The sequence below is a fragment of the Emydura macquarii genome, unplaced genomic scaffold (assembly GCF_026122565.2).
Source record: "Emydura macquarii macquarii isolate MOO-44397 ecotype Brisbane River unplaced genomic scaffold, CSIRO-AGI_Emac_v2 contig_3348, whole genome shotgun sequence".
In the NCBI taxonomy this organism is placed as follows: domain Eukaryota; kingdom Metazoa; phylum Chordata; order Testudines; family Chelidae; genus Emydura; species Emydura macquarii.
This window is the reverse complement of record NW_027133485.1, coordinates 5,933,546-5,955,228: the sequence shown is the minus strand read 5'-3', so window position 1 is coordinate 5,955,228 and position 21,683 is coordinate 5,933,546. Positions and strand designations below refer to the sequence as shown.

The 21,683-nt window shown below is 41.6% G+C and overlaps 1 protein-coding gene across 3 annotated transcripts in view; it reads left to right on the top strand.

Annotated features, from left to right (window-relative positions):
• The window catches only part of KPNA6 (karyopherin subunit alpha 6), a 30,689-nt gene that overhangs the window by 1,823 nt on the left and 7,183 nt on the right, over positions 1-21,683 (top strand). Inside the window, exons 1-8 of one of the 3 annotated variants that reach the window (XM_067533916.1) lie at positions 6,913-7,790; positions 16,208-16,347; positions 17,227-17,322; positions 17,696-17,795; positions 18,227-18,321; positions 19,327-19,458; positions 19,697-19,785; positions 21,415-21,514. In XM_067533916.1, coding sequence (XP_067390017.1) covers positions 7,772-7,790; positions 16,208-16,347; positions 17,227-17,322; positions 17,696-17,795; positions 18,227-18,321; positions 19,327-19,458; positions 19,697-19,785; positions 21,415-21,514 — 771 coding nt within the window. In that variant the 5' untranslated portion in view covers positions 6,913-7,771. Of the gene's footprint in view, positions 1-6,912; positions 7,791-16,113; positions 16,348-17,226; positions 17,323-17,695; positions 17,796-18,226; positions 18,322-19,326; positions 19,459-19,696; positions 19,786-21,414; positions 21,515-21,683 lie in introns of those variants that run through there. The other 2 variants (XM_067533917.1, XM_067533915.1) reach the window with 2 other exon arrangements.

The window sequence follows — 21,683 nt, the reverse complement described above, 5'->3', positions numbered from 1 at the left end:
TTCTAGCATTGTTCTCTGAGCAGTATGAAGAGAAATTACTTTTCTGAAAACTGAACTATATTGCTGACCCCTTCTGACTCTCAGTACTGGTTATAGAGTTCTGTTATAATATGGTTCTTAGGTTAGGGTAGAGGAAGCCCTGTTCTGCCATTTTCAGGGAAACCATGCTGGAAACTATGCCAGAAACCTTCTAGCAGCAACAATGTTCAAATGCACCTGTTGCTAGCAAGTCTTCATCAGTAGTATGAATATGGCCTAGTGTCAGGTCTCTCATTAATCAACATGTATCTAGGGATCTTGGACTACTTTAATCTTCACCTTCTACAAAGCTTAAAATGTAGATTAGCAGAGGATCATACAGAATGGACTACCGTGGTTGCCAATTTCCAGTAATGAAGATGCCACATAAGAAGGTGGTGACTGGAGAAAGCTGAACTGTCACTAGAGAGGCCCCCTCCTGTATTAGGGAATTAAAGACTGGCACTATCCTGCAATACATGTTAAACATATCTGGGTCTTGCATGTGTAGCCAGGATCCAACTATTATAACCATATTAATAGTGGTGTTACAAGATCCTGTTTTAAACACCTGAATAGTGTGCTGCTCTGATTCTGACTGACTGTTAATTAGGATTTTATTTTAACCAAACTACTCTGCTTTAATGAAAGATATAGTTCACTATGGTGGTAGAAGAATGCAGTGATTGTATTCAGTTCCATGTGTCAGCAGTAACAGCACTTCCATATCTTTGCTTTAGGAAACTGTAGTCCTAGAGTTCAAGTGCTGGTCATGGACTTTACAGAAACTTTATTTGACTATTCCATCTATAGCAAAATAGACTGTGTTCTGGCATGGTGTAGGGAATGAGAGGAAGCTCTCATAGCTGGGCTATTGTAGTCCTAGGCAATGTTGTAAATATTATGGTTTACAGCTATAACAAACTAACTTCTACAAACAGGCCCTGGTCTTTTCTCATTGGGCCTGAAATGAAGACTTCCTACCTAGAAAAATGCCAGACTCTGTTTTCTGGGGTTTTAATTGGAGAGGGGAATTATATATATATAGTATATGTTATATATACTATATATAACATACTAAAGGTTGTTTTGCAAAAGCAAGGACTAGCTTTTTATTGGAGTTGAATACAGACCTATTTTGTAAGACCTCAAAAGCCAGGTCTAGTTAAATGTCCTTCATGCTGTGATACAGTTCGCACACCATGACCTTGCCAGGAGCTTTTACTCCACTTCCAAACACCTCTTCTGTGTCACATCACAAAAATCCTACTTAAGGCAGCCACGAGTCTGGAGAAGGAGATGGTTATAGAATTGCACAATCTAGAACATCTTTAAGGACGCAGTGTACTTGCAGTGTAAAATAGAATTAAATATTAATTTTCTACTGTGATTTTTTTTTTAAATGTATCCACTGGCCTGACAATGAATTTTCAAAAGAATATATTCTCCTCAATCTAAGATCAATGGTTTAAACCAAGGATCACTTCCCCTTCATGTCTCTTACTAGCTAATTTTAAAGAGACATACAGTTTTGTGACAACTATTTAATTCAGAACAGACCATTCATTAAAATCCTACGTTGCTAGAATGTTAAGATAGCACAGCAAGCTGGGACTGGACAATGGGAGATGAATCACTTGATGATTGCCCTGTTCTGTTCATTCCCCCTGTAGTCTCTGGCACCGGCTGCTGTCAGAAGATAGGATATGGAGCTGGATAGACCACTGGTCTGACCCAGGATGGCCGTTCTTAAGTGTTCAAAAGTCAGGAAATGCAAAAGTTGAGATTGTGCAGATAGTGTTAACTCTGCCTCTTTATATATCTATAGCAATAGGCCAATGATATGGGCATGTATGTTTGTCATATACATACAGCGGTTCCCAACCTGTGGCCCGTGAGGTCTTTCAAAGTGGCTTGCGGCTCCCCTCCTGCTGGCTGCAGAAGGGAGCTGCTGCCTAAGAACCCAGGTGGAGTGCATTTCCGTGGGGCTAAAAGACAGGTGCAGGGCCCTTGCTGCAGCCAAGGGGATGGGAGATCAGCGCTCCCCGCTGTAGCAGGGAGCACAGCAAAGCGCTCTACCTAGGTCCATAGGCGCTGGGGTCCCTGCTGGAGCCAGAGGGAGGGGAGTATTGATGTTCCGTCCCCATGGTTGCAGAAAGGAGCCCCTGCGTAGGGACCCAGGTAAAGCGCACAGGACTACAGGACACGTGGTTTCCCTGCTGCGGCCAGGGGGACAGGAGATCAGTGAGGAGGCAGCCTCCTTGCTGAACTCCTTCCATCTGGCTGCAGTGGAAGGGTGGGGTCTGCTGGCAGAGACTGGTGGCCCTTCAGGGTTGTAAAAATATGTGGCCCTCGAGCCAAAAAGGTTGAGAACCACTGCCCTAATATGTGCCATACTAGCGAAGAGCTCAGCAGCAGGTGTTCGTTCATTCATTGTTCAGTGTGGGTGTATAAATGAAGTCGTTGGACTGTCTATCTAGCATACTGTGTAGTACCAACACTTGATGCTAAAACAATGCTGTTTGAATCCCAAAGTTGGTAAGTTTAATTAATTAGGTGGCTGCTTTGGCTTAGTTCTACATATTTGCCTGGATGCTGTGAGCATGCATTTAGTAATGGGATCATTGAATATGCATTAAAATTGTCAGTGTGATAAAAGTAGGGGAATTAGTATCCCAATTACTTGTATAGCAATTTAAAAAAATAATTTTTAAAGTATAGATAAGTTTCACATGCACCTAAAAATCTCATAGCATTGTGTATTTTTTTTGGCTATCTGGCTCTCAACAAAGAGCACATGTTAGCAAAGATGGGAATGCCAGGATTTAATATGTCTGGTTGCCTTGAAACTCATCTTGCAAGAAGGCTATCTGGAATGGTGCAATTGTCACAAGCATTTCAAACAATGAGTTTAAGTGTTTGACTTAGTCAAATGTCTAATCCTCTTGTTTAAGCACTACTATAAAGGCCTAGCTGACCTTAGCTGTGGCAATATTACCCCTTGTAGATTTTCAACTCCATCTATGCTGAGGAACTACCCATAACATATAAGGAAAACTGCACTTACTCAGGTGAGAAGTCCACTGAAAACTTCTGCTTCCAAGGCGCTCCCAGCCAGGATTCTGAACTGGAGCTGGAAAGTGTGTTTGGCAGTCAGCTGAGGAATAGAGGCTACCTTTACACAGGAATATGAGGGGAATAAATGCAACCTTAACTCTTAACAGGATTGAATTTAGTGAAAAACAAATACATCAAGTGACTGCTAATTCCCCAGAAGAAAATCTTTACATTTCCCTCTGCCTAAGCAGCCAGCTCCATGAGTAGACTGGTAGCTAAAACAGAAGGGAATGAGCCAATGGTGACTTGTGCACCAGACAGCCAAAATAATTGCATAGATAAGCGTTTTACTAGCACAGAATGTACTGTGTGCAAAGCACACAGCTACATGATCTAAGGCAGGCTGTGTTAAGACAGTTCTCAGCATTCACTCTATTTGTTTTTTGTATTAAATATTCAGGAACATGTTTATTCAATTAAAAAAACCTACCTTGAGGAAAATGTAAAGATTACACAGTCAAACATTTAAGACAGAAAATACCCAAGTTAAAAGAACACTCTTAAGTTGTACTCTTGGCAAAAGTTTTTCCCTATTAGGCTATTTTTAAGTGTTACTTATAAACACTAACTAAAATCAGAAGGAATTTTTTTTCAGTTTAACCTGTGCATTTGATAGCACTTTCCAGTGTAGTCAACTTCACTGTTTTTTCTTCCTCCTGCCATGCAGTATGGTTTTACAGTGACTTTTTCATGTTGTCCTTGTCCCCCTGTGGAAGACAAGAAACCACTTTTAACTAGTTTTTATAGTAACTAGATTTCAAGTTGTTGCTATCCTTTTAAGGTTTATATGCAACATGAATGCTACCCCTCTGTGCATATTCATTAGGACAGCTGAAATACAACTTAGTTTTTTTCCCTATAGTTGTAAACATCTTTCAAATTCTCTTGGTTTAGTTATGAACCCTTCAAGAAGGGAGTTCCTAAGACAAATGTTGACAGGTCCTTATCTGTAACTGCTGCTGGTAAACCTGTTTATGGAGGAATCTCTCTGCTAGCTTGTAAAGCAAGAGACTGTTCTATAGAAGCTAAACTCTTTTAAAAAAAAAAAAAAAAAAAAAAAAAAAGGACATTGTCCACTTGAATATTTAAAAAAATTCAGAATTCACTTTTATAGCACTCCCTTTGAAATAGTGAAAAGGTTTTTGTTTCTGTTCCCCATTAAGATTAAAGTCTCTCTTCAGCCAGGGAGAAACTGACTATAGAAGAAGCAGTGAAACAGACCATGTACAATGTGCTGTCAATTACAGAAAGTAAACTGGAAAGAAACCATCTTTTTGCTAACTTATTTCAGTTACAGTAGTCTCTGGTAGATACATGGAAAAATGTTGTGCTGGTTTTCAAATGGAGTGTTTCTTTAAACTTTAAAGAAAACTACAGTGATCAGTTCTAATATACTGGCTAGGTTAAAGGATGGAAGAAAGGAGAGCAGGCTTAAAGTGAAATTCCAAAATACTTTAGAAATATCTGTTGCTGTTTCATTATCTCCATAATGTTAAATGGTTCAGTTTTCTAGACAATTTTTCTGCCACTTTCCAGCAGGAGGTTGGTGATATAGTTTTGTGATGAAGGAAGTGTCAATTAGCAGATTAATGCAGAAGAGAGGTCGGATACTTTGTTATACTACAGTAGCCTATTTACTAGAAAATTGTGTTCAAAACTGTTGTATTGCACATTCATAGCTCCTTCCATTCAAGGATCTCAAAGCACTTTACAAATATTAATGAGTGAATTCTAGCAATCTTGTAAGTGCTGTATAAATCCAAAATAGCATCTGATGAAACAGCAGGGCATTCAATTCATACTGAAGCAGGTTTCCATGATCTAATAAGATACCTGCAAATACATCAGTCACATAAGATTTTAATGGACTAGTCCAAATATTGTATGGTGGTGGTCCACTTCACAGTTTTTCTTCTGTCTTGGTTTCCAGAAATGTTAAATAGTCATTAACTCATCCGTCTGACCCATGAAATGCTCATCTCTTTGGGATGAAGGAGACGTGTACTCTGCAATCAGTTTGCTTGATTTTAAACCTAAGCCATTCTTTCAGAGCGCAGTCTGTTGTAGGGCAGGCATTTAATCAGAAACAATCCCTTCAAAGAAAGGAACCTACTGAGTTTATTGTCCTAGTGATTATTAAAATTAGAGATTGATCTCTTTCCTGTTTAGTGTCTGGGCCTGTTGACCTGCTTGAAGATAGCTGTGTAGTTGGCTGGAAAATCCATGCAGATCCCTTATCTGCTGTGGGCAACTGTTTGGGATTCTGCAAAACCAAGCTAGGCTTGGAAGACATTTCTAGACAGAAGCAGAAACTTCAGAGAAATGGGGGAAGGAAACTTTTTCCTTGAAACTTGCAGGGCTTGATGATTTGTCCTTGAGATGCTCGTGCAGTGCAGTCTAATTGTATGTGGGTAAATACATGCCAAACTGTATTTGTAAAGCTTTGGCCACAGTATAGTGAAACTGTGCTAGACACATGTGCAGTGTTTGTATAGATAGGATCTGTTGTACAGTGGCTAAGTTTAGAGGTGCATGATGATGTTGTAAATCAGGTGTCTAGTCCATTGATTTGCCTAGTAGCAGTGCCCTTTGTACTACAGTTTCAATTCAGTAATACTTTATTGGCATGACAAATCAGGAAAATGTTGCCAAAATATAAAAGGACCTTAGATGAGAGGTAGGTAATCTACCCAGAACAGGGCTATGCATTGTGTTCTGTGCTTTATCCTGTGTGCCTTTATTATTTCTCCTCCAGAGATAAGGTAAGAACATAGCACTAGGCCATCTCTGCCATCTTTCTCCTTTCTCTCAGGCATGGGCACAGGTTTTTCTTCCCCTCTCCCCCTTGCTTTATGATGGAAAGTCTTATTCTTGGTAACTGGAGAATTGGTCTCACTGATTGGTTTAGTAAGCAAGTCTGCCAGAGATCAGGTAGGGGCTTTTGGTTGCTGTGAGGTTAATTGTCACATCCTAACATCTGATAGTCTCGATAAAGTAGGAAGAGGAAACTATGCTAATTGCTCTTGATGTAGGTTTGAAGTGTTGGATTGAAACAACACAAAACAAGGCACATGGGTTCACCCATTTAGTTTTCCCTGCTGTGGTTGGGGCCCCTCTGATTTCGTAATATAGAAAAAAGTTTTTTTCTTGGGACTTCTCACTGTCCTGAACTCTTAAAAGGCAGCTGCTCACTTGCTCCGAACTAGCTTAAACTGAGTTCCATGTATCTTACAGCATGAGGTTCTCTTAGATGAGGACAGCTCCTGTATATTCTGGATGGCCATATAAATATCCCATTGGCTTTCTTGTAAGGAGGCAGGGGGAAGGGAATGCCCCTTGTCCTACGGTTGTGTTTGGGCAGCTGGACTGGTACCCTTTTTCCTGGAGGTGGACATGTTTGTGGGGCTGTAGACTTGTACTCTGAAGTGCCCTGGGATGAACAGAGCTATGGACATGTACAGTATTACATAAGGGACGTATTTTTGTTGTCTTTGTTTTTTAAGCATGACTCTCTTAGAAAATCCCAAATATCTGGCAACTTCCCTGAACACAGAGCATCCTTGACAAGGCATGCGCAAAACATGAGCATAAAGCGTGTCTCCTGCTCACTTCCCCCACTGCTCGCTCACTCCATTACAGACCTGTGACCTGTCAGTGGTTAGGGAAGTCTCTGAGGGGAATTCATGCAAACTACAGTGTGGCTTTTGTTAGACCCCTGCAAGTCAGTCATTCTGATAAAACTGTTCCAGTGTATGAAGCCAATAAAGTATCAGGAGACCAGCAGTGACCAGGCATGTCTTTCAGCTGTGGGTTTTATGGGAGCAAGGAAGGGCTACAATGCAGTGGGAGTACTTGTGTACAAGCTTTGAGCTAAGAAACAGGGAAGCAGATCTGAAATTTTGAGTGGTTCCTTGGGACTTACAAACAAGTCTCGTAAAAGGAGAAACGCCACTGAAGATGAGAAGATATAACTTAAAGCAAAGAATATAGTAAATGAGGTTGATAGAATGGTACTTAGCAGTTATTAGTCAATGAATTTTTGCTGGTATTTGTCAAATTTATTTGGTGCCATTTCAGGGTAATTGGGTCAGTACTGTTCAGCAAATATGTTAGATTTATATCAGTGGAATTCATCAGATATGTTCAGTACATTTCTCTACTGCAGTTGTAGAAGTCTAATGCTTTTTAAAAACACGTAACTAAGTTGACAATGCTACTGTTAAATACAGCATATAATAAATTTGACACAACTATTTTGTTTTTTTGTTTTAAATCTGAACATGTGGCTTTTTGTGTAGGGTGGCGGTGGCAGTCTTTCACCCTGGTCAGCAGGCTGTCTTTGAGGTGGTAGGTGTCGGGTGTGGTTTTTTTCCTTACCCTGCTCGGTGGCAGAACGGTCCTCATATTCCATTTTAGCTTTTATAGAAACTGTCTTCCAAAGCCTACCTTTGTGAAAGGGTATTTGGGCTAAAAAATCAATGTTGTCAAATTTGCTAATGTAATTGTTTCCCCTTTTTTTCTGCTTTTTGCCTCTGACTCAGCAGCCCAAGTCCTGATTTAGCCATGTGAGTCCCTGCAATGACTCAGCGAGGAGGCTTTTAACCAGCTGCCAAAAAGGAAACTATTTGAAGCAGGCATGTTCTGTAATGCAGGAGGTGAGAGAATAACAGCCGGAAAATTCATGGTTGGATTTCTGATCCAGCAGCCCTAGACTGCCACACAGGAAGTTTGTAATGTCTGCAGATGAGTTGAGCAGGAGAGCAGAGATTGTAGTCCGTGTTGGCCTGCACACAGATGCTTTGGAGGGGTCAGAATGGACAGTTACTAGACCAACTTTAGGTAAAAATTTCAGGCATTCTCCCTTTATTTTCATTTTAATTTGTGAAAATTATATACCCCTAGCATTAGTGTGCAATTAGGGTTGGGGTGTGTGGAGGATGCAGAGAGAGATGAGCTGTTCCTCTAAAACTGCAGTAGCACAACATTTTAAATTAGCTTTACAAAGCCTCAACCAGACTTAAATCAATGACTTGAAAAAACAAACAAACAAAAGTTATTTAAATCCTTCTACCCTGCTCCCAGATATGAGAAATAATCACTGGCTAACAGTGTGGTTTTTGTCATGCATCACTTATGCTGAGGATACACTATTAATTTTAGTGAGCTGGTTGGATACCATGATGTTGGGCATGGTTTTAAAAACCTAGGTAGTATTTTAACAGATGATCTTTTGGTAATCCTCCAGAGGTTTCCTAGCGGAAATGGTCTCACAGAAGGAAATGAAAAATTAATCTCTTATCTGCTAGTCTACTGCTAGCCTTTCAGTGGAAAAAGAAAAATAGTCCAAATGTAGAGGAATGGTTCATAAAAAGGAAGGTTGTTATGGAAAAATTAACACATCCATTTTGTACTCCGCAAAATAGGATTTATAGATACTTTAATAAATCATAACCAAATACCTAACATTTAAAGTATATTCAACTGCAAAAAAAATCAGACCTGTCCATTTGTTGTATATTAACGTTTGATGGACATGCCAGGTCTCTTAAATATGTATAATCAGATTTCACTCCTAAAATCACTAGAAACATGTCATAGGTGTCATAATGATGATCACTTCATCATATGGTAACACCCTGTTAAACAGAGATCTGATGACTTACTATATAATGTTTCTTTAAACAAAAGCTCACTGTTGTAATGGTGGTTTTTTGTTTGATATTTATCAGGCAAGGATTTGTAAACCTGTTAAAAGTTCTTAAATAAATAAATAGTAAAAATAGAACCCCCAAAAAACCTGCAGCCTCCCCCCCCCCCCCAAAAAAAAAAAAAAAAAAAAAAAAAAACCTAAGTAGGAATTTTAAAACCACTTCCATTCTCTCTCATTCTCTTGCTAGAGTGGAAAGGAAGGAGGGTGAAAAGAAGTCATTTACTTGTAATCCAGGCAACCACTAGTCTTATGTTTTTGTAGGTGTAGGGCACAATCCTCTGAAAAGACCTGACATACAGTGTAGAAATAGCATGAACATCCAGTTAACGCTCTGATTATCTGAATGCCTTACAATCCTCTGAGGTACATAATCTGTATTCTCTGTTTAATTCAAATACATATTTAGAATTGATTCGGAAAGGCTTGTTTTATACATTATGTACTTGCATCTCTTCTGTGAAGGTTGTGCTATAATTTCTCCCTTAGTGTTCAGGGAACTGAGCTGCTAGTCTGCAGCTGATTTTTCTCCTCATAGATGCAGCCTCACTAATGTTAATCCAATCTCCTCAATCTTTTTGCATCTGAATCCTTGTTTGATTACTGCACCTCTTCGGGTTGTTTAATGGATTCATATGTTTCCACTGGAGTTCAAATAAGATTTGCCTTTGAGATGCTATGCTGCAGCCAGAACAATCTTGGTCAAGAAATTAGTTTGGTTTCCCACTGGAGATTATAGCACTGCTCCTCAATTAGCCTTGGGGAGGGGGGTGTCACTTTTTGAAGCTAATGAGACACTTCCCTACCTGTGTTGGCAAACCCACAGAGGAGACTTTACATTTTTCCTAGGCCAGGGATGACTATCTTTCCAGCCCACCAAGGACTAGATTCAGGACTAGCAGTCTAATGTATTTTGCAGATCTCTACTGAGCCCTGCCACTGCCTGGCCTCCTTGATCAACGCTTTAGAGCCTTGGTCAATTGTACATATTGAACCATGTGCTCTATATACCAATTCTGGATTTCCTGAAATACAGGCCTAGCCGAATCAGCTAGGGTTACTTACTGCTATGTAGTCGGGCTGTGGAAGAGCATCTTACTACTTGATATGCACAGCCTGTTTCTTAAATCTAATGTGTGATTTTTAGCACTGAGTTTATTTGATATGTTTGATTTGGCATCTTGGGAGCTAATAGCAGGTTTGATTGGAGGTACAGAGCTCTGGGATTCTTCAGAGAAGAGCTCTATATAAATACAAATAGTATCACTTCTACTCAATGGAGCTGCGATGAATAAACTTGATTGCAGTAAGAAGCTTCTTAACTATGGAAGGCATCAACCTCTGAATGAGCATGAGGTCAGAGGAATACTTCCTTGCAGTGAAATCTGTCCCAGACTTGGTCAGAGTGATGTGATTAACTGAGACTAACTAGGTTAGCTGCCTCCATGTGGATCTCTTGAAGGAAGAGTGTGAGCTTTATGTTGTGTGATGAATGAGGAGCAGTTTCTCAAGTGGGCTTCATCCTCTGAAAGTGAAAGAGCCAGGCGTTCTTAAAGGGTAATAGATTTTTTTTGTTGTGCATGCTCAGATGTGCTGGAGTGACAGCCCCTCCAGATTGATGTCCTTTAGCCGCAGAAAGCATAGTCTAGGCAGAAGCAGTTCAAGCTTCACCTGTGCTGCCTTGCCAATGGCTGTCATCACTGACCTGAACATCTGTCACCTGGGAATTAGATATACTCCCATTCAAACATGAATTAAATCAGGGAAGGCCTATGTTGTCCAGGAGGTTAGACTAGGTGATCACAGTGGTCCCTTATGACTTTATAATCTATGAATTGAGCTGAGACCCTCCCAATTTCATTTGAGTCACTGACGAGCTATCAAACAGTTTAGTAGTCTTCCAGTTAGGAAACTAACTGGAACATTAGTGCCTGTAAATTAGGATAAAATCACGTGGTGGTGGCTGAAAGGTGGGGGTTGGAGTTTTTAGGTTACTGTGCTATGTTTTATAAATGGGTGTCAGAGCTTTAGATGTGCTGATGAGGTACATATCTCTGTACTTGAGTCTTGCTGCACATCAGTTGCTAGAACTATATATGCTACAAACTTAATTATGCCAGCACTAGGGAGAAAGTGACTTAAGGCTGAACGTCTGGCACACGAGGGCAGCTAGGATACTGGGAACATGCACTCTTCATAGGCAGGTGCTAATACTTAACCAGTTCGTAACACCTGCCATCCGAGGATCTTGGATGGTCAAACTCAGCCCCCTCCCCCGGCCTCACAGGAAGTGGTGTGGCTTAATTTGTCTCCTTTTTACATATGGCAGTTAAAAAAGGGAAGCTGAACAGAACTCAAGGTGACTTGATAGGATCAATGCTTTGGGATCCTCCAAAGTCAGAGCAGCCACCTAAATACAAAATTTCTAGCTTTTTAACACCTATGGCTCCAGAGCAGTTTTTAAAGAAAACAGCTGATCTCCAGGTTTCCCTTGAGCTACAGCCCTTCTGCTTGTGAGAAATATAGTAGCACGTTAAAGCACCGATTCAGGATATTAAAATACCAAGTGGAAGTTTGTGGTTTGAGTGGCATTTAAACATGTCTTCAATAGTTTAGGCCATGTTGGAGCTTTACCAGATTATAGCTCTTCCTAGCAGCTAAAGATTATAAACTGTGTGACTAGTATTACTCAGTGGGACTATGGTACAGGTTTTTTGAGCAGTGGTGAAGTTTGGGTTAATAGTTAACATTGACAAAGCTTGATTTATAGGTATGCTGGGTTAACAGGGCCTTTTCTGGAAGGAACTTGTGCACAAAGCATCTTTCCTTGACCAGTTGCTCTGTTCCGTTTGTTTCATGTATTTGCATTTGCTGAAGAGCTTGTACTCCACAGCCCCGCTTCTCCTGCTGCCTGAGCTTGTAGTGAAATCCTAATCCTGTATTTGTGACATCTGTCTGTTGCCATGGAAATGGGATGTAATGTCACAAATTCAGCATTACGACTTCAGTAGAGGATCAAGCAGAAGACACACTGGGAAAAGAGTCAGATGAAAGCACCCGAACTAGTGAACGTGTACAAGAGCTAATGGAGAATCGAGTGCCAGGTAGATGAATGTTTGAAGTCTGCTGTGCTTTGTTTTAGCCAGTTTGAAAATCCCTCTTGAATGGCTAGCTGAATCTACAGGGCCTCCCTTCAGCAGCCCCGCATTTGTAGCACTAAATCCATAAGGCCTCTTCCGGGTGAGGTACAAGGCAAACTTGGCTCATTCGAAGAACTTGGATCCTGATGAGACTTCCATCTGGTGCTGCTCTCACTGAGCTGTTTTCCTCGGGCCCAGAACCTCAGAGAACTGTCCAGAGCACCAAGGCGTGCCCAGCCAGGAACAGAGATTGGGATTGTGCAAGTTTCTAGGCAGCTGAACTGTCATGTGTCATTTGGCTATTTATATGACTAACAGGCTAGTAATCCTGTATGTAGTACTAAGCCACTTAACCATTTTCCTCCTCCCTATTTGTTTCATTTTGTCCTGTTTGTTAAAACTGCCTCTCGAAGTGGAGCTCTGGATCTGGAATTTTTTAGGATGCCTTTGTTCAGACTAGTTACAGAGACTGTGACTGTATGCAGCTGTAGCGCAGCCATTAATGTTAAGATAGCAGTATGGTTACTTATAGGTGTGGTACTAATGCTGTTGCTGTTAGATAGTTTCATCCCAATTAAAGTTTTTGTGTTGACCATTTATCTTGGTATTTCTAATGGGCCTATTTTGACATCTAGATACGAAATGCATGAGAATCTTAATAGGTTTCAATCCTTTCCTGATTCAGCTGCTATTACTTAATCCTTGCCTCCTTTCTCAGCCAGCCCTAATAATTGGACTGGAGGGGAGACAGGTGGGAGAAGTTCGTTTCCACTTTCATCTTTAGTGATGAAAATCCATCTTCAGTGGTTAGTCATATATAACTGGTGACATTTAGAATAAGAAAAACTGCTGCGTTAAGTATCTTCTTGGGAAATTGCCAGTTATTCTTCTGACCTTCATATATGAAACACAGACCCGAACCAAATCAGTGACCAGATCCAGCCTTCAGTTCAGGCTCACTTATATTCCTATAACGCTTTTGCCAAGAGTTAAAAATTACATTTGAAGTATGATGTCCAGAACAAAAGCTCCATTAATGGAACTATACTGTAGTTAAGGAACCTGGCTGTGATACAGTTGTTGTAGTAGTCGTGTAGAACTGTCACCATAACTGCATTAAACCCCAGACAATCAAAGGTTTTGTCCCAGTCATAGGGACTGGGTTAGGTCTTACCTTTTCTAACAGGCAACTGTTGTAGTTGGGTTCCCTGACTTAACGGTAGTAGAGACAGGGCTGTGATAAGTGTGACTGCACTGCCATGTAGAAGAGGGACCAATGAGAATTCTTAAGGTCTTATGATTTGGCAGGGCTAGAAACACTTGGAACTATTACAAATGCTTTCAGGCTGTGTAAACTTTTCCAAGCAGTGATCCAGAATCAGTGCTCACCAAAAGACACTGTAGTTCTTGACTTGCTGTTTCTGAGAAAGTAAGCAGTGTACGCTGTGATTGCTGTACCAGGGCAGAGCAAGCCAATTTTTTAAAGAATTTTCATTCTTTGGTACAAGTCTAGTTAAAACTATGAGGAACTGCCTTCTTTCTGGGCTTTGAGATGTTAAGCAGAGTTGGAAGTAAGTAGTTGTTACCAGACGCTCAATCTCTTCATATATCTTCTGTTCTCTGGCCATTAGTTATCCTGCTTGTCAGTTTCACAACAAGGAACAGCATTAGGTTGAGACTGGCTGCCTGGGACATGCATATTTGCAGTGGTGCAGATATCTCAGGGAGCATGGCTTTTCTATGTTATATGCTTTTTAAGAAGAGTTCCCTCAGTTGTTTTGTTTTTTTTGACTGAGGGAGAGAATATCCTCTTAAAAAGCAGATACCATAACAGGATTCTTTTTTTCTGTGTTTGTCAATGTTAGGGGTTTTCCCATTCTTTTGGCTTTATTGTGGAATCTCGTCTAATCCATTTAAATCTTTACTTTTCCTGTTCACAGGTGAACTCTCCTGATTGTTTAACTTGCTTTGACATTAAGATGTTGGTTACTTGTACCTCTCTCATTTATGTAACCTGCTGTAATAGACGCTGACCCTAAAACTGGGTCTTGAAAACATTTGTCTTACACTGTCCTAAAAACGTTTCCCTTTTTAATGCGTCTTGACTAAGTCACTTTGAATACCCAGCTAATGAGGGGCAGAAGCCTGAGAACACACCGCTTGCCATGGTCTCTGTTTGGGACACAAGCTTTCATACTTAGCTCTCTGTTCTGCTGGTGGTGATTGAACAATAGCAAAATAAAATTTGGCAATTAATCTTGTGCTTTGTCTTTTGAGGAATGAGTGAGTGAACAGGAAAAGCACTTGAAATTCCGTTTCATTTAAATCTTGGCTTCTGTTAGCATTGGTGAGGCTGACCAATGGGGGAAGGACTCTGCCAAGGACCCTGAGTTCTGCAGTAAGATATCATGAGCTGAATGTTGTGGAGGAAAAACTATAAGAGCTCTAACAGCGAGAGTCCTGTAGCACCTTAAAGACTAACAAATTTCTGCGGGCATAAGCTTAGTGGGCTGCAGCCCACTTCATCAGATGCATGAAATGGAAATCACAGATAGGAAGTGTGCGTGCGCGCGCACACATCCAGGAGCTCTAAGTGTGAGTCTTTCATCCTGTCTATGCTGCAGCTGCTACTTTGGCTTACAATTTAGTCTTTTAGTGTAAATCATGGTTAGCACCTCAGTGCTAACTGGTGGTGTTTGCCTAAAGCATTTGTTTAAAATGGTTTTGTTTACATCTGATGATAGATGTCCTCCTGCTGGGAAATGGTAAATGGGTTCCCCTGGCTCTGTGAGGTGGTGGCTTTAACCAACCTGAATTTAAAGGAGGAGGGAGAGCCTCTAGAAAGGACTGGTGTGGGTGGAATAGTCCTGAGATAGGAATCCTAGGAGCAGCCACATTTTTATGGGGTGGGGAGACTTGAACTGAAGTTCATCATGTTTGATGGTTCTACCAGAAAGGGATGAGTATTTTTACTCTACACCTTGTAGATTTTTGTCTTAGAACAGGTTGGGAATGGCACCTGCTCATGCAGGATTTGAAACACACTAAACACATGGCTTGGCTGAATCTATATGGGAATATCAAACTCTTAATTCTGTTGAGGCAGTACTATGTTTGCATAGACTGGATATCATTCAGAGAAATTTACATCATCTTACATCTGAGTTCATCTTTTCCCACCCGCTAATTAGCACTGGTTGCTTTTCCTGTGCCAATACAAGAATGTTTATTTCCATGAATCTAGAGTGGAATGTGTGGGCACCAAAGTTTAAAATATTATGAAACAAAAGACACAGTAATTAGCAGTGCTTCTCAAAGAGCTGAACACCATTTAAAAAATAGTCTGACTCTCTGGACAAGCGCAGCATGCATGCCATTCCCAGCTGGATGATGTGTTGCATGCTTGCAACATTTTTTCTTTTTTAACAGGCCTGATATTAGGCTGAAGTGTGTTTAAAGTGAATTTTGCTAGGCTGTTTTATGCTGTGTCTAGACTTCATTATCTTCAGACCTATTTTTGTTCATCTCTGAATGGTTTGGAGTTGTGATTGTGCTGTGTGTTAAATTTATGGAAGTGTGAACTTCATAAATTGTAAAGCCTCCTTACTTTACAATATAAAATGGATCTAAATGGAATTTCTTTAGCTCCTAACTCAGTGTAACACCTTCTATGCAGACTAGGCTGTTCTAAAATGTCTGAATACATGCTGTTGTGGTTTCTGGTCATCAAATTCTTGACATGTTGGCCTGCAGTTGAGGATTTAGGGTGGGGAGGACAGGAAGAAAATCTTTAAGGTGCTGTTTACAGTAGTAACTGTAGTAAGGTGCAGGTAGTCTTGGCACGATTTTAAAATATTGAAAATCCAGGTAGCTTCAAGCTTATCTCCTGAGGACAGTGGAATAGTTGAGTGAGGACTGGCCTCACACAGTGAGAAATGTGCCTCGTACGGTGAAGTACAGGTCCAGATTGCTTTTCAGAACGGTAGATCTATGTTTATGTTGAGCTGGCTTAAAACGTTCTCTCACTAATAAAATAACAAGCAAGTTGTAGGTCAATAATGCACTTTCTAAGTTTGCTATCTCAGCTGCATCTTATGCCTTTGAGATTGTTAAATTGAACTATTCTATGCAATGTCACACAACGTGTGCCTGCTTTCCTTGAGGGAGAAGGGCAGTAGGACTGCAGTGAAATCTGATCCTCCTTTTCTGATTTCTCCTTTCATAGAAACCATGGCAAGTCCCGCGAAGGATAAGGATAACTATCGAATGAAGAGTTATAAAAACAAGGCCCTAAACCCTGAGGAAATGCGTCGGAGAAGGGAAGAGGAGGGGATCCAACTACGCAAACAGAAACGAGAGCAACAGGTAACCTGTCCTTTGCTAACCCGGTGTGGAGGGAGATGTTCAGGGGCTTAACACAACCAGAAATGCTTTGTTACCCAATAGTTGCTCCTTCATGGGGCCAGCTAATGAAGAGTTGCTGGAGCCTGCCTCCCTCCCCCCACCCCTTCAGTGTATGGATGTGGAATGTTGCTGGCTTCTTTTCACACCCTTGTTTAGAATGTGTCTTGTTTGGAGAGCTCTCTCTGCTCCATGTGGGAGTCACAGGTATTGCGCATGCTGCAAATGCAGCGCTCCAGATGCCACAGTGGAATTCTGTCTGGCTTTCTGTGATCATGGATAAGGTGAATGCTTCTTGGAGCTCCGATTCCCGCACCCCCAAAGATGTAAGGACTTCATGGCCAGTTAAAAAATGGCACTGCCTGCTCTTACGGAGCAGGAAGAACAAATAAAAATGAACGGCCTGCAACTTTTCCTTGTCCTTGGTCTTTTTTAGTTGGTGTATGTGAAAATGAGATGGCTAGGACCACATGTAGAACTGACACATGCTGCAAGCTTCCCATGCAGCTCTACCTGTCTCTCAATCCTGGTCCGCAACCTGGCCCTTCTTTTCTAAACTCATTGGGTTGAGTTCTGCACTTGCCTACACCCGACAATCCTAGTGAAATCCATGGGCATAACTAAGGGTAGGACGTGGTCCACTCTTACCACAGTTCATAGGTTAGACTACTCTGCAGAGGTGCTAAGCTAGTGTGTTTAAAGTGTTGCTCCCCTGTTACGTTGCGCTTGGTCTAGCAGACAGCATGTTTCATTTGTGGAACAAGACTGCCCAGCTGAGATGGCTCTAAGTCAGGTATTGCCTTGTGACAGATACCACTCACTCCTGTTGTAATCTCTCTTCAGCTATTTAAAAGGAGAAATGTGGAACTTATTAATGAAGATGCTGCCATGTTTGATAGCCTCCTCATGGATTCCTATGTCAACACTTCTACAGCTGGGGTAAGGCTTCTTGAGTAACTTGATCCCTCCCTTATACAGACTTTAATGCTATGGACCACAAAATCAACCACCTTTGTCCCTTTACAAATGAATAGGTACCATACCTTAGTACTCCTTCCTTTACTGCCCGTCATAACCCCATGCACGCCTCACTTCTAAGCATATTGTAAATGGGACTATGGTGAGTTTTAACCTTCCAGGGTTAGACTTTCCAGGCTCGTATGGTTCTGACTTTTATTAGCCCTCAGACCAAAAGGCTGAGCACAGGATCCTGGTGGTACTAGGCTGTTCTGACTTTGAGGCCTGCAACCGTAAGTTTGGAGTGGTGGTTCTGTGTCTGACACTGCTTTTCTTGCCCTTCCTGCCCGCTTAGGAGGGCGTGATCACAAGAGAGATGGTGGAGATGCTTTTCTCAGAGGACCCTGATCTGCAGCTAGCAACCACCCAGAAATTCAGGAAACTGCTCTCCAAAGGTAAAAGAAGAGCTCCTTTTCTTTAGTTAGATCATAAGCTCTCATAAGTAACTGTCTTAGCTGTCCGTAGCACTTAGCACAGTCTTGGTGCTGTACAGAGTCTTAATTCTGGGTTTGGGGGGAGAAGAGTTCTGTCTAATGTAACTTATGCTCGCTGCCATGTCTGTTTCTAATTAACTTTGGTATGAGGGAATATCAAACCTATATTGACCATCTAGTATTGCCTCTTACTAGCTTTTCAGCATTTAGAAAATGCTCCGGTGACTTACAGCTGGGTGAACTATGCAGAAAGCCACCTTCTGGCTCGTTACTGTGGCAGCTCAAGTATAGTTTTAAACCATTGGAATGGATGACTTAATGCAATAAATTAGACCTCCTGTATTAAATTTAAATGTCCCTATTTGAGTTTTGACCCTGCCTTATTCTTCCAGAGCCGAATCCTCCAATAGATGAAGTGATAAACACTCAGGGAGTGGTGGACAGGTTTGTTGAATTCCTGAAGAGAAGTGAAAATTGCACACTACAGGTAAAGGAGAGTACTGTGAAGGATTCATATTGTGAATAAAAGGCACTTAAATAAGCTGGCGCTTCAGAGCTGAGCAGTGTGAACCTTCAACAGCAAGCAGGCAAAGGTGATATCTCAGAGGCCAGAAGTTGCAGAGCATGAGTGTCTTTTTCTTTGAGGAGACATTTTCCTGTTCCTCAGCTGGATGTTTTGAAGATGGTCATCTACTTCCTCTTCCTCCAATAGGTCTCATGTCATAGGGATTAACTGTCAAGGAGAATTGAATGGGAGCTTAGGCATTAAAGCCACGCCTGAAAGAGGGAAACAAAGGGAGATGAAAAGCAACATATGCAGCTCTGCCTCACCTGGGGCTGAGAGCAACAAATGCCACAACTTGTGCTAGTGACCAGGGTAGTGGCATGAGATAGTTGGCTGTTTGAGTAGAACAATTCTTCACTTCCCAGCCAGTGCAAAGATCCAGTCAGGAACTTCTCTGGGCCACCTGTAGATTACGTTCCTCATAGTGGAGAATGGTCTCAGAGGCTTTGTGGTGTGGTGTAGCTGAGGTAGTGCTTTTTGGCCTGACCACTAAAAGCGGTAGTGAGCTGTGGCCTTTTTAATCCCATGCTGAGAAGAGCTGTAGTCTTGAGAGGGAGAGGAGACGTGTATGCAGCTGCTTCAGTTTTTCAGTGTCCGACTATAAAATAATAAAATGCATCAGATGGGGGTGGGCAGGGTCTAGCCCTGGTAAAAACAAAACCCACTCCACTCCTAAATAAGCTGTAGATAATGTCCCTCGGACTACCATCATTGTGCCACAAACTAGCACACTTGGTGAGCAGTCATCCAGCCAAATTGTGGAGGAAAACTTACTGCCTTGTAAAACAATCCACCCTTTAGAAACGAGAGCACTAGATGAAGAGGATGGGCTAAAATCAATAGCAAATGTTTTGCTCGGTTAGGATAGTTGTGTTTATGCCCTTGTGCAGCTCCTCTGTAACCCTGTTACTGATCTGCTTGTTTCAGTTTGAAGCGGCGTGGGCATTGACGAATATTGCATCAGGAACTTCCCAACAAACAAAAATAGTCATTGAGGCTGGAGCAGTTCCTATCTTCATAGAGCTGTTAAACTCTGACTTTGAGGATGTCCAAGAACAGGTACAGTTCACTTTTCAGGGGAGAAACTGAGGAGGAAAGATTCTCCAGCGTCAGACAGTAGATTTCAGCTAAACATTTAACATGCGTGAAGGTGCTTGGCAACCAGTTCCAGAGCAGGCATTCCTGTCTGTTTGGCCTAGTTACTTGGAATCCTAGAAGAATCTTCCTAGGACAGTGTCCCCTTCTTCCTCCATTCAGAGACTGTGTGAATGCTAAAACTGCTGCTCTTTCCTTCCAGGCTGTCTGGGCATTGGGGAACATCGCTGGAGACAGCTCTGTGTGTAGAGATTATGTCCTTAACTGCTCTATTCTTCCTCCCTTATTACTGTGAGTAGCCATGAACACTTGGCAATACAGTTCTTAAAACCCCATTATACTAAAGCTGAGAATCCTCTTGGTGTCCAAGCTGGGTGAACAGAACTACCTAGTCATGTGTATTGTTTGTTGGGAGTCAGCTTAGTCTGCAAATGGGCATCAAATGAGTTGGCAGTAGTTCAGACTAGTATCTGATACAGCATGTCAGGACTTGCTAGACAGCTCACTTTCTCACACATCCTTACACTTGCTGCACACCTTGCATGAGCACCTGTTGCAGAGTATGCCAGGCAGCCCTTTCTGAAGTCACAAGACCTATTAGAAGTGCATATACAATAAGTGCAGAGAACCCAAAGGGATATAGCTACACTCTAAACTTCAGGAACCTGTTAGTCTGAGAGGTCTCTCTAGGGTTGAGAAGAAGGTCTTTGCATAGTGCCCTCTGTCTGTGTTTAACAGACCAGAATCCTGACAACTGCTTCAGCATACTAGAAATGGAGGTGGGAAAATTCACCTAGGTAGAGTGCTTTTAAGTACTAGCCAGATTAATTACACTCAAAACAGTTTAAATAGCCCCGCCCCCATTCTTGGTGAACTGATGCTGCTTCTAGTAGCAAGATAAGTGCTTTGCCACAGACAGTGCAAGCAAGTCGTCAGCCTCTTCCTACAGAAGTTGCTGACTTCAGGCTCCTAGAGGCTAAGCAGGCAAATTGGATTTTATTTGTGGTGGTGGTTTGGTGACTGGCGCACATAGCTGGTCCTGGTCCAAGAGGAAAGCACCACGTTGCCCCATTTTACTTCATACTGAGCCCTAAAAGCAGGATGGAAAGAAGTTCTCTCTGTCTGTAAACCCTGAAATGTGTGAGAATAAAGCTTCTAATTTTAACTAGAATTGCTGGGCCCTTTGGAAGCCACCTCTAAGAATGTTAGTGATTTAGTTCTTTTTAAAAACTGGCTTTCTCCTGAAATCCACTTTACGGCAAGACAGATTTTCCCATACTGGCAGTGTCAACAATGAGGGTGCCACCAGCAGACATGCCAACTAATGAAAGCATTGTCAAATCTTTCACTATAATTGGTATATAGTTGTGTAGTCTTGAGTGTTTTTGCAAGAAGTGTCATTGATTTTATTGCAAATATCACTGTGCCTGGGTCAGTATTGAACTAGTATGCTGGGCGCCTAAAGCTGTTGTCTTCAGATTAGACCTAAAAATGAGATCCTAATCATTTGTGGTCACTAAAGATCCCATGGACCTCTTCGTAAGAGTATGGGTGCTTACCTTGCTGTCTTAGCCAAATTCAGTCTTGGGAAACCGCATTCTGCCAATCTAATTTCCCCCTGCAATTTTAGCTGAAGACATTACTAGCTTCCTGTTCAGTGTTGTTGCGCTGTTAATCAGCTTTTTTTTTTCTGCCTAGGGGTAGCTACATTTCATCTTTCTTTATGGTTAGTGTGAGGCTCATGAAATAGGCAACATTAGAATGAGCTGAATTTTCAGACCTGAGCTTAGCAAGTGGGTGCAGGTGTCTCTAACCTCTTGGACTCTTATTGCTTTCCTTCATATTGAATCATGTGCCGGTTTAAAGGCAACTCACACTGACTTAATCAGGAGTATAATGGCTGGTGATTTCTCTTTTTAGGCTCCTCACGAAGTCCACCAGGTTGACAATGACTCGAAATGCTGTTTGGGCCTTGTCAAACTTGTGCAGAGGGAAGAACCCACCACCTGAATTTGACAAGGTGCGGAATTAATCCTTTCCTATTAATGGGACCAGAGCTTGTTTTGGAGAGGGAACCCCATCAAGACCCAGAGGTCTGTTACCTAGAGAGATGGTCAGACACATTCAAACTAAACGTTTGTTGGAGTTTGCTGATCTCAAACAAAGTTGATGGAGATGGTTCAATTTCG